The sequence below is a fragment of the Piliocolobus tephrosceles genome, chromosome 5, assembly GCF_002776525.5.
Source record: "Piliocolobus tephrosceles isolate RC106 chromosome 5, ASM277652v3, whole genome shotgun sequence".
Taxonomy (NCBI): Eukaryota; Metazoa; Chordata; class Mammalia; order Primates; family Cercopithecidae; genus Piliocolobus; species Piliocolobus tephrosceles.
The window spans coordinates 121,262,516-121,275,734 of record NC_045438.1 but is presented as its reverse complement, the minus strand read 5'-3'; the positions used below and the strand labels follow the sequence as shown (position 1 = coordinate 121,275,734).

Below are 13,219 nucleotides of genomic sequence, written 5' to 3'. Positions count from 1 at the left end.
TATCGTCAGCAAACAATGACAGTTTGACTTCCTCTTTTTTGATTTGGATGCCGTTTGTTTATTTCTCTGCTCTGGTTGTTCTGGCTAGGACTTCCAGTACTATGTTGAAGAGGAGTCGTGAGAGCAGACATCCTCGTCCTGTTTCAGTTCTCAGAGGGAATGCTTTCAACTTTTCCCTATTCAGTATTATGTTGGCTGTGGGTTTGTCATAGATGGCTTTTATTACATTGAGGTATATCCCTGGTATGCCAGTTTTGCTGAGAGTTTTAATCATAAAGGGATGCTGGATTTTGTTGAACTTTTTTTGCATCTATTGAGATATGTGATTTTTGTTTTTAATTCTGTTTATATGGTATGTCACATTTATTGACTTGTGTATGTTAAACCATCCCTGCATCCCTGGTATGAAACCCACTTGATCATGGTTGATTATCTTTTTGCTATGTTGTCGGATTCGGTTAGCTAGTATTTTGTTAAGGATTTTAACATCTATGTTCATCAAAGATACTGGTCTGTAGTTTACATTTTTGGTTATGTCTTTTTCTGGTTTTGGTATTAGGGTGATGCTGGCTTCATAGAATGAATTAGGGAGGGTTCCTTTCTCTATCTTGTGGAATAGTGTCGAAAGGATTCGTACCCATTCTTCTTTGAATGTCTGGTAGAAATCTGCTGTTAATCCATCTGGTCCTGGGCTTGTTTTTAGTAATTTTTTAATTACCATTTCAAATTTGCTGCTTGTTATTGGCCTGTTAAGGATCTCTAATTCTTCCTGATTTAAGCTAGGAGGGTTGTATTTTTCCAGAAATTCATCCATCTCTTCTACGTTTTCTAGTTTTATGTGCATAATGGTTTTCATAGTACCCTTGAGTGATCTTTTGTATTTCTGTGGTGTCAGTTTTAATATCTCCTGTTTCGTTTCTTAGTGAGGTTATTTGGATTTCCTCTCTTCTTTTCTTGGTTGATCTTACTAATGGTCTATCAATTTTATTTATCTTTTCAAAGAACCAGGTTTTTGTTTCATTTATCTTTTGTATTTTTTGTTGTTGTTGTTTCAATTTTATTTAGCTCTTCTCTGATCGTGGTTATTTCCTTTCTTCTGCTAGGTTGTGTTTGGTTTCTTCTTGTTTCTCCAGTTCTTGTGGCGTGACCTTGGAGTGTCAGTTTGTGCTGTTTCAGTCTTTTTGATGTAGGTGTTGAGGGTTATTAAGTTTTCTCTTAGCACTGTGTTTGCTGTATTACAGAGATTTTGGTAGGTTGTGTCATCATTGTCGTTCAGTTTGAATAATTTTTTAATTTCCATCTTGATTCTATTTTTGACCCAGTGCTCATTCAGGAACATGTTATTTAATTTCCATGTATTTGTCTGGTTTTGAAGGTTCCTTTTGGACTTGATTTCCCGTTTTATTGTACTGTCGTCTGAGAGAGTGCTTGACATGATTTCAGTTATCTTAAATTTATTGAGGCTCATTTTATGGCCTATCAGATGGTCTATCTTGGAGAAAGTTCCATGCGCTATTGAATAGAATGTATATTCTGCGGTTGTTGGATGAAATATTCTGTATATATCTGTTAAATCTATTTGTTCTAAGGTATAGTTTAAATACATTCTTTTTTGTTGACTTTCTGTCTTGATGACCTGTCTAATGCTCTCAGTGGAGTATTGAAGTCCCCTACTATTACTGTGTTGCTGTCTAATCTCATTTCTTAGGTCTATTAGTAATTGTTTTGTAAATTTGGGACCTCCAGTGTTAGGTGCCTATATGTTTAGGATTGTGATATTTTACTGTTGGACAAGGCCTTTTAGCACTATATTATGTCCGTCTTTATCTCTTTTAACTGCTATTGCTTTAAAGTTTGTTTTGTCTGATGTAATAGCTACCCCTGCTCACTTTTGTTGTCCATTTGCATGAAATGCCTTTTTCCACCCGTTCACTTGAAGTTTATGTGAGTCCTTTTATGTAGGTGAGTCTCCTGAAGGCAGCAGATGGTTGGTTGGTGAGTTCTTAACCATTCTGGAGTTCTGTATCTTTTAAGTGGAACATGTAGACCATTTATATTCAATGTTAATAATGAAATGTGATGTACTGTTGCATTCATTGTGCTCTTTGTTGCCTGTGTACTTTGGTTTTTTTGTTTTTTGTTTTTGCTTTTTAACTTGTAGTTTTGTTTTATAGTTCCTATGTGATTCATGCTTTAAAGAGGTTCTGTTCTGATGTGCTTCTAGGATTTGTTTCAAGATTTAGAGCAACTTTTAGCAGTTCTTGTAGTGGTGGCTTGGTAATAGCGATTTCTCTCACCATTTGTCTGAAAAAGACTATTTCTCCTTCGTGTGTGATAATTTCCTTGGGTACAAAATTCTTGGCTAATTGTTTTCTTTGAGGAGGCTGAAGATAGGGCCCCAATCCCTTCTAACTTGTAGGGTTTCTGTTGAGAAATCTTCTGTTAATCTAATAAGTTTTCCTTTATAGGTTACCTAGTGCTTCTGTCTGACAGCTCCTATGATTCTTTCCTTTATCTTAACTTTGGATCACCTGGCAACAATGTGCCCAGGTGATGATCTTTTTGTGATGAATTTCCCAGGTGTTTTCTTTGTGCTTCGTATGTTTGGATGTCTAAGACTCTAGCAAGGCCAGGGAAGTTATCCTCAAGTATTTGCCCCAAATGTGTTTCCAAGCTTTTAGATTTCTCTTCTTCCTCAGGGAACACCAATTATTCTTAGGTTTGGTTGTTTAATATAATCCCAGACTTCTTGGAGACTTGCTTGGTTCATATTTTCTTGTTCTTTTTTCTTTGCATTTGTTGGATTGGGTTAATTCTAAGACCTAGTCTTCAAACTCTGAATTTCTTTCTTCTGCTTGTTCAGTTCTGTTGCTGAGACTTTCCAGAGCATTTTGCATTTCTAAAAGTGTGTCCAAAGTTGCCTGAATTTTGTATTGTTTTTTTTTTCTTTAAGCTATCTATTTCCTTGAATATTTCTCCCTTCACTTCTTGCATCGTTGTTTGGATTTCCTTGCTCTGGGTTTCGCCTTTCTCTGGTGCCTCCCTGATTAGCTTAATGACTAACCTCCTGAATTCTTTTTCAGGTAAGTCAGGGATTTCTTCTTGGTTTGGGTCCATTGCTGGTGAACTCATGTGATCTTTTGAGGGTGTTGAAGAGCCTTGTTTTGTCATATTACCAGGGTTGGTTTTCTGGTTCCTTCTCATTTGGGTAGGCTCTGTCAGAGGGAAGGTCTAGGGCTGAAGACTGTTCTTCAGATTCTTTTTTTTTTTTTTTTTTTTTTTTTTTTTTTTTTTTTTTTTTTTTTTGAGGCGGAGTCTCGCTCTGTCGCCCGGACTGGAGTGCAGTGGCCGGATCTCAGCTCACTGCAAGCTCTGCCTCCCGGGTTTATGCCATTCTCCTGCCTCAGCCTCCGGAGTAGCTGGGACTACAGGCGCCCGCCACCTCGCCCGGCTAGTTTTTGTAATTTTTAGTAGAGACGGGGTTTCACCGTGTTAGCCAGGATGGTCTCGATCTCCTGACCTCGTGATCCGCCCGTCTCGGCCTCCCAAAGTGCTGGGATTACAGGCTTGAGCCACCGCGCCCGGCCTCTTCAGATTCTTTTGTCCCACTGGGTGTTGCCTTGATATAGTACTCTCCGCCTTTTCCTACAGGTGTGGCTTACTGTGAGCCTAACTGCAGTGATGGTTGTCTTTCTTCTGGGTCTAGCCACCCAGTGATTCTACCAGGCTCCAGGCTGGTACTAGGGGTTGTTTGCAGAGACTCTTGTGATGTGAAGTGTCTGTGGGAGTCTCAGCCGTGGATACCAGTGCCAGTGGAGGTGGCGGGCAGGGGGATTCAATGGACTCCGTGAGGGTTCTTAGCTTTGGTGGTTTAATGTTCTATTTTTGAGCTAGTTGGCCTCCTGCTGGGAGGTGGCATTTTCCAGCAGGCATCAGCTGTAGTAGTAGGGAGAGGGACCATCAGTGGGTGGCGACGTAGAACTCCCAAGATTATATGCCCTTAGTCTTCCACTACCAGAGTGGGTAGGGAAGGACCATCAGGTGGGAGCAGGGCTAGGAATGTCTGAGCTCATGCTCTTCTCGGGCAGGTCTTGCTGTGGCTGCTGTTGGAGATGGAGGTGAGATTCCCAGGTCACTGGAGTTGTGTACCTGGGAGGATTACGGCTGCCTCTGCTGAATCATGCGGGTTGTCAGGGAAGTAGGGGAAAGCTGGCAGTCAAAGGCCTCACCTGGCTCCCACGCAAACTGAAGGGCCAGTCTCAGTCCCACCATGCCTTCCCCAAGAGCCCTGTTTCCAGATGGTGGGCAAGATGGGCCTGAAAACTTGCCCCAGGCTACCTGCCTTCTAGCTGTGAAAGAAAGGGGCTTGATTCTTCCCTCCCCTGTGGAGTCTGTAAGATTTGCCCCCCTACCCAGAGTTGTGGCCAGGAGGTTTCTTGCCCCATTCAAATTGTTAAGTTTAGCTAGAGATTTCCTTTTCCCTGTGGAGTTTTACCCCCTGCTCCTCTGGCCACCCTCCCTATGGATCCCTGTAGTGCCAGGCAGGAATGGCCTGCTTGGGGACTCAGCAAGCTCCCAGGGCCTTACAGCGCTTCCTTTACCCCCTGTATTTTGCTCAGCTCTCTAAATTGAGTCAGATCCAGGTGAAGTTGGAAACTTCTGCAAACAGACCTTCAGTTTCTCCAGTGGTGGTGTGTGTTCACGAGAGGAGGGTCTCCCTTTCCCATTTCCGCAGTTGGGGCACTCACAGTATTTGGGGTGTTTCCAGGTCCTGCAAGAGCAGTCCACTTTCTTCAGAGGGTCTGTGGGTCCTCTCGGGATTGCTGGTTTGTTCTTGCAGTCTATCTGGAGCTAAAATTCACTGTGCGAGCCTCCGCACGCTGTTCTGTCTGGAGCTACAATCTAGTCCTGCCTCCTGTCCACCATGATGACCCCTGTCCAGTAATAACTACATGTATGTCACAAATAGCAGTTTACAACGAGTATTGCTGATTGTGCATGCAATAGTAGCCTTCACACTCCCTACTCTCTCTTCTACCAGTTTGTTTTTCTTACCGCTTTCTGTATCTTTGGAATAAAGACTATAATAACAGATCAGGCTGACAATGAAAGGTATCATCTCAATACAAATTGAAAACAGGCTTGTTCTAGTCCAATGCTGCTAAAACATTGAGCTAATCATCATAATATTAAGAGAATCATATCAGGGAAGATCCTGAAAGTAATAAACTGTTCTTGGGTAGTTACAATCTTTAAGGAGATTGTGAACATACAACAATTATACTTTTTGACTATGGCAAAGTCCTAATCATTGAATGTACTGTTTGTCAAAGCTAGCCAAAGCATGTATTGTTTATGTGCACTCTTGAGGAAGGTGATGCCATCAGGATAAGGCAAGGCCTATATATTTCCTCATGCAGTGAAAGGTTAAAGATTATCAAAATGTTATGGAATTGAGAAGAGAAATCAGCATAAAAACTGTGGGCTTTAAAGTCCTAAATCTTACCATGACAAGTCCTTTGTCACTTGTTAGTGTGGAACGTTGGCATCCTGTTTAATGTCTTTGAGCCTCAACTTAGCCATTTGAATATGTCAATATTGAATAACTGTGTAGTTATTGTGCAAACTTAATGAACTGATTTCCTTCTTCATAAATTCCTTAAGTTATGAATTTCTTTTAAGTGAAGAATGCCTTCTGCCCAAAGGTGGAAGATTCAGCAACTTGACTGAATCTTAGGTATATTCCTGGGCTTTAAGATATTTAATGTAGTATATACTGGTTACAGATAAGTAAATTGAAACCAAGTCAAGTGATTTAACCACAATTATAATTAAATATAATTAGTGAAAAACATGGAACTAAACAGGTCTTTTCTTTATTCTTTTTACTGTTGTTTAATGTACCCTTTGTTTAATTACAGATACATGTACATTTCCTAATTGGGTTTCAAGGATTTTTTTGTTCTTTGTAGGACTGACTGATTTTTTTTTACAGCTTTAATTTTAAATGCTCACATTACTTAACATTCTTCTGGCTGAAAGGGCTATAATTGCTTTTTTCTTATTGTGACTGCTATTTAGGAACTTGCATTGTACTGTTGAAACTTTATTCAACTATATTATACCATGGGAAATTGGATTTTAGGTCTGGAAAAAAATCTGAAGGCTTGAAAGTATGATCACGTCTTAATGACATAGAATAAAATAAACTACTAAACTAAGGATATTTTATGTATTGCTCAATTTATGTTTTTTGTTTTAGATGGAAATAGAGAAGCTGAAAAAAGCTATCCTGTCTTCTTGAGGTAGTGTGGACCTGGTGTTCATAATGTTCCAGGGATTCAGAAGCAACACTATGAACTTCAGCTGACTTGTTACTTAAAAATTGTGAATGCTGGTGTTGTGATAAATATGAGTAAATGAAGTATAATATCTATAGAAACGTAGAGTGAGGGTGAATTTATATATATATATATTTTGTTTTGCCAATATGAAGAAAAAGAGGCCTTATTTCTTAACTGTGCTGGGATTGCAAACACTTTTTAAAAAATTGTTTGCTTGAAAATACTACTGAATATATATAAATAAGAATGTGCACAGTAGTTTTTTTATTGAAACTTGTATTATTTTTAAAGAGATCTATACTATAAATATGGTGATATATTTACAAGTAATCTGTAAGATACACTATTTGAGAGGGACAGATTAGCTTTTTAGTAACTATAGTCACTACTTTTTCCATAATGCATAAGGGATATAAACTGTGTTTGTATGTGTATGTGTATATATATATATTTTTACTTTTATCCTCTTACCCAAGGTTACACTGTTGTGCCTGTTTGTCTGCAATGCTGTTTATATTTTGGGTGATGAAATAGGAGTTTCCTTAGCTATATACACCAGATTACTCACCCATGCATATAGTAAGAACTAATGAATAATCAAAATAATTTCATCAACTTTTAGAATATTTTATGTTGCTTGCACTATAGGAGTCATAAAAGGAACTTAGTTAAAATATGTTGAACTGTTAAACATTTGGGGAAATATGAACTGTATTTTAAATTTGTTAGGTCTGAAGAATCTAAAAGTGTTAATTTAACCCTTAACTTGTGCCTAGAAACTACAGCACATATAAAATATGTAAACACCAGCCTATTGCTGTACTTTTCTGCTATTTTACAGTCTCAAATATTGCTCATTATCGTGTCAATTTCATGCTTCTCCTTCTGACTTTTAATAATGGTAATAGGAAAACAAAACCCAGAGCTTTTCAGAACTTCAGTGTGAGGTTTCCTATTTTGACAAGTTATCTTGTAAATACTCAGGTTTTATGATGTATACGTTACCTGATAGACCAAACTAACTCATGGAGATATTTTGAACTATTATTTAGGTACAAACTTTATAATGAATGTTAGTATGTCATAAAATAAAACATTACAGCTTATTTAAAACCAAATATAGTTGAAGATATTTAAAATACATTTTCACAGAATGGATGAATTAGTTGTTTCTTCAGAGTTACTTATGAACAGTTGAATGCTTTAAAATGTTCTATCTGTAGGTAACATCTAAAAACACAAGTGGGTTTATTTAAATTTTTAAAATTTGAAATTTTTTATTTGCAAAAAATTAGGTTTTGTGCTTTATTATATAGCAAATGAGTGTCAGATTTTTGAATACCAGTGATTATGTTTCCATTTTTTTTTAGTTTTAAACCACCAAACCAATATTTTGCCTTTACATTTTAATCTCATAATAAAGAAATCTTATGTAAATGAAATTGTCATGTTTCAAATAAAGAGAACTGAAGTAGAAAATAGAAATGCCAGTAAACAACATAATATTTAATTTACAACTTACATTAGGGGTTTGGGGGATTGCTAATTATATATTGAGAATATATATTAGAACTCTTCAAAATGGGCTCTTCCAATGAGGTCACTACTGAACAAAATTGTTCCCTCCTCTTCTGTTAAATAAAATAGATTTAAATGACTAGTCAAATGAATTTTTTCCTTCTTGTTAAATAAATTTCCTTCTTGTCATTATTTTCTTTTAATGACAAACCTTAGGTAAAATAAAAACATTGTAATCCTAGAAATTATCCTCCAGCTTTCTCACCTGAAAATCTATTGAAGCGATCCCTGGTCATCCTAATAATGGGATGAGGGAAGTTTCCAGCAGATTTCAGGCTGTTCTTAAAGTTTTTGTTGGCCATTTTCTCACTAGTACATAAAATCAAGATGCTTATGAGCATGAAAATGCATTTAAAGTTTTTGCTTGTGTACTCCTCAGTCAGAATAGAAAAATAACTGAAATACTTTTATCTTTCTGTCTTTGATAAAACAGTAAAGAAAACCAAACAAACCCAGGCCTGATGGGAAAAATGATTCCTTTATTCTAGCAATGTTACTCCTTGCTGTTGGTATGGGAAATTTTAATAATTTCTGTTACTAAAGTTCATGTCACAAAATGATATGTAATAATCTTTACTTGGGGTAAGTCATGAATTTTTTTTCTACATATGAGTATAAAAGACGAAAGTGAACAGCATGGAATCTCACTGCCAAATTATTAGTGAATGTATAGTTCATGTATTCTTTGAGACACACAGTATCATTAATTTCCGAATTGTATTTCAGGGTTATTTTTTGTCTGTGACCACTAAACTTCTGTCTTAATATAAAGCTGTTACCTTCTACAGAATTTAAGTCTGAAGATGTAAAGAGAGATCGGGCCTTGTGTAACAGAAGATAACTCTTTTTTCTGCTCTTACTGTGATCACAGAAAAATAAAAAATCCAAATGCTCTCTAGATTTGTTGATAAACGTTTTATGCCTGCATTTAAACTTGAAATGTACGAGCAGAATGAGACAATCAGTTAAATCAGAAATGAGAAGTATTATAATGTAATGGCCTTGTTTTGCTGTAGCAATAAAATGACCAAGTGCAATGACTTGATTTAATAAAATCATATTTTAAAAGCTGCTGCTATGAATATTTTTGGCTATGAAATTTTACCCTGACTTGCTTTCAGTAACTCTTATGTAATGCAGTTGATGTTGTAACCTAACATTCCAAAAAAAAAAAAAAAAAAAAATGAAAGGGGGAATCTCAAAATAGTATATACTTCACTAACTTGTTTACAGGTGCTGTATAAAAAGCATGCTTCTCTCTCGAAAAATTAATAATAAAGGATTTTATTGCCAGTTGTGTCAGTCTTTATTGGTTATTTTTTGTTAACTTTAGCATTTGTGTATTGCAGAGTATGATGAAAATTATACTTCAATTCAATTTATTATTACTTCAATTCCCAAATACAAGAATAAATAGTAAACTGAAAACGTTAAAAATGCTAGACCTGTATGACTTTTACTGAACTTTTCTGAGTCTGGTTTTTAATCTGAAACTGAGATAATAATTTCTACTTTACAAGATTATGGGGAGAATTTGCAATAGTTTATCTAAAGGGCTTTATACTATGCTTGGCATAGAGTAGTTTAAAAAAAAAATGGAGGCTGCTGTTTTACCCTTTTAAAAAGCATTTTACAGTGATGGATGTGATATAAATTAGATGGATAAGGTTAAGAAAAAGGAGGCATTGTACATCCTTTCCTCCTGAAAGGAGGAAAGTATAGTATCCCTTTCTTTGGGGAGATGCTCCTTTCATTTGTATTATATTGTTCAAAGGGGAGCTGCTACCATCTTACAGATTCTACCTCCTTGACCACTCAGGAATTATCCCTTGAGAGAGTACTTGGCTCAAACTGAGCTACTGACTTAATCAGAGAATGAAATTTTTAAAATTGGAAACAAAAAGAGCTAATCTCAGTGTGGGAGCTCTCCACAGTTTTGTTTTTCTGTCATCTGGAAAAAGCTGATTTGAAAAACAAAATTTAGTAGAGCATTGATAGATGGAAACAGAATCTGGAAGGACTTTGAAACTGATTGTAGCTGTTGCTGAGTCTCAGCTGTCTATTTCTTGGTTCTTTAAATACGCACAAACTTACTCATAAAAGCTTGTTGGGTTTCTGAACTCATAACCGAAAAAGTCCTAATAAATGCAGAAAACAAGATGAAACCAGGGGAACATGAAGGTCCACATACTTTTGCTGAACATAGATCACATATAGCTTTAGAGATTCTAGAAGTGTGCTGGAAGATTTGAAACAGAAGGAATAGGACACTCTAAAGCAATGTGGAAAATTGGTGTGTCAGATAAGATTTTTAAAATCTTATTTAAAACATTTCTAGTTCTTACTGGCTTTTATAAGCGCTAGACAAAACACTTTGGAGGCATATAATGGTAAAGTTTTGGACTATAGAATTTGTGTTTGAAGAGTGCAGATGGTTTTGTCTGAAAATACAATTTGCAAATTTATCCCAGTTCTAGGAAATAAAAGCAGGTAGCAGTGTAACTCACCTGGATTTATTAGGCTCTATTCTCAAGATGCAAGAGAAACTGGGTCTGGGTGTTGAAACATTTTTTCCGAATCCTGTTATTGCATTTATTTGACCACTCACACCATTTTTGTGAATCTGCTGTTCTCTGTAAGGAAAATAAACTCACAAATAGATACTAGTATTTTTTGCATAGAGCCAATAATTTTTTTCTGTCATCCTCAGGTGTGGCTATTTTGCAACTATTGAATGGTATTATTTCCTATCAGGTTCCAAGTGTTTCCTACTGCCATTTCAGTTCCCTTTAAAAGTATGTGAGTAAAGTTATTGAAAGTAAAACTACATTTTAAACTACGTTGACCAACTTTTTTTTTTTTTTTTTTTTTTTTTTTGAGTCAGGGTCTCGCTGTTACCCTGGCTAGAGTGCAGTGGTGCAGTCTCGGCTCACTACAACCTCTGCCTCCTGGGCTCAATAAATCCTCCTGCATCAGCCTCTTGAGTAGCTGGGACTAGAGGTGCATGCCACCATGCCCACCTAATTTTTTTTTTTTTTTTTTTTCCTTGAGACTGGGTTTCACCATGTTGCCCAGGCTGGTCTTGAACTCCTGAGTTCAGGCAATCCACGCCGCCCCCCTCAGCCTCCCAGAGTGCTTGGATTACAGGCATTAGCTACCATGCCCAGTGAGTAACAATTCTTTAATAAAATCACATGTTAAACGTTTCATGGTAGAGTGGAATTTTAGAGAGATTCCTGAATATTAACTGAACAGAATGCAAATGAAGTGACAGAGTGGTGACATTTTTTACTGTCTTTTCCTCCCTTGAAACTCACTAAAAACAGTAAATACAATGAAAAAGATTTGCCATTAATAGATTAAAAAGCAGATTTAAGATAAAAACATTGTTTTTCAGATGAAATAAGGAAGCCACAATTTATAATAGTAAAAATACCTTCCAAATATTTTGGAGGGAGCAACCTGAAATCTGATACAAACTTTCCCAGTCTTTGTGCCAGATGCAGATTTCTTTAAAAGGCCCATCTGATCTTTGTAGGCTCAAATCCTCTGCAGAAGAATAGCTGGGAAATGTGAAACTGAAAGAGAAGCCCCACTAACTGTGAGCCCTAATAATTTGAAGGCTGAAAACCAAGGGGAGGGAGACATGCTCTTAGGGAAGACAGATGTAATGAGAGAATATTTTGGATAACATAATTTATAGCTCTTCCTCCTTCCTGTGCTATTCAGCAAATAACTGACACCATGGAAAGGTGAGGAATCAGACACAAGTATCCTTATGGATACCTGTGTTTTATATAACAGAAAAAAAAGTCCAGAAGAAAAGCTTGATTAAAATCCTTTATGTCCCAGGAGGAACAAAATGACACGATATGTAACACCAAGACATATAACACCAAGACATCTGTTAAGTTATGGAACTTTAAAGAAGAATATTGACTCAAAAAGAAGTTGAAGTTTTTAATCGACTAAACACACCATAAGTAAATTTGAAACGTATTTAAGGCTGTACCACTGAGAAGAGCAGCAAGGCCAGATGATGGCTGTGTTTTATTTGGTCTTTAAGCTACTCAAACTGTAGAAAATTTCATGAATTCACCCAATTTATTTTATGAATCCAGTATAACTAAACCTGATTATCATAAACCAATCTCAGGGAAAGATTTCATATCAGGAAGTTTATCAATCTTAATGCATTATATGAAATTATAAGAAAATGTTCACTTTGATGAAGGGGTTTCGCGTACTGGGTATGGTGGTGAAGAACACAGTAACAAAATGGTACCACTGTCTTGATGTGTGCCTAGCAGTTCTAGTCACCACTGCATTTACACTAGTTGTGCAAATCTCAACACAAAGCAGCTAGCATCTTCGTATTATCATGAAAGTAGTTTTGACCTTGTGGACCACACTTTGAGAACCGCTGACGTAAAATGACCTAGTATAGTCTTTAGCATGTAGTAGACAATCAGTAAACGTTTAGTGGATGAATAAATAAGTGACAAAAGGGAGGTATTCTCTCTACCCCTTGTCTTTACCGTCTCCTACCTTTTCTTCCTTCCTCAAGTATTCAAGTATAAGATCTCCTCAAAACTAAGCACTATCATGCCGATTGCTATAAAATAGACATTCTTCCAGGGACTGAATTAGGCTCTTAAAAGGTATTTAACAAGTTTTATATAGTGGACTTCAGATGGTCAGTTTACCCTACATTTTATAGTAAACTTACCTTTAAAAGTAGGCATCACATCAAACACTCATAGCTAGTGTTTATATTGTGTTTACCATGTACGAAGTGCTATTTCAAGTAATCGCTAATTTACCTGTCTATCCTATCTAATCATCTCAACAATCCTATGTGCTAGGAGGTATTATACTCCACAGATGAGGAAAGAGGCTAAGGAAGGTTAAGCAACTTGGCCAAGGCCACTGAGCATTTAATAAGGGCAGGAGCTGAACTCAGCCCGAGAAACCGAGTTTTGAAGCCTGTGCTTTTGCTCATAAGCTTTATTGCCTCTCTACATAGATAATACGTAGGAAAGAAGGAGCCTGCATGGGGAATCTGAATTTCTTCTAGTCTAGTCTTACTTCTTTCACTCTTTGTAATCCTTTATATTAAGTCTATCAAAGTTTTTCCATCAATAGGAGACTAAATGTAAAGTCTGTTTTCAGTGATCTCATAGTTTTTAGATTTGTCTGTGATATGGTCACACAAGATTTTGGGAAACATTCTTCATTTCTTAGTGTACATCTTTGCAAACTTAAATGGTTTTCATGACCTTTCAGCAAAAACACAG

At 36.6% G+C, this 13,219-nt stretch overlaps 1 protein-coding gene across 1 annotated transcript in view; it reads left to right on the top strand.

The window, feature by feature from the left end:
- The window catches only part of CD2AP (CD2 associated protein), a 156,819-nt gene extending 147,690 nt beyond the window's left edge, over positions 1-9,129 (top strand). Inside the window, exon 18 of the mRNA XM_023212978.3 lies at positions 6,263-9,129. Within this exon, the coding sequence (XP_023068746.1) occupies positions 6,263-6,304 (42 nt within the window). The 3' untranslated portion in view covers positions 6,305-9,129. The remainder of the gene's footprint in view (positions 1-6,262) is intronic.
- Positions 9,130-13,219: the final 4,090 nt, after the last annotated feature.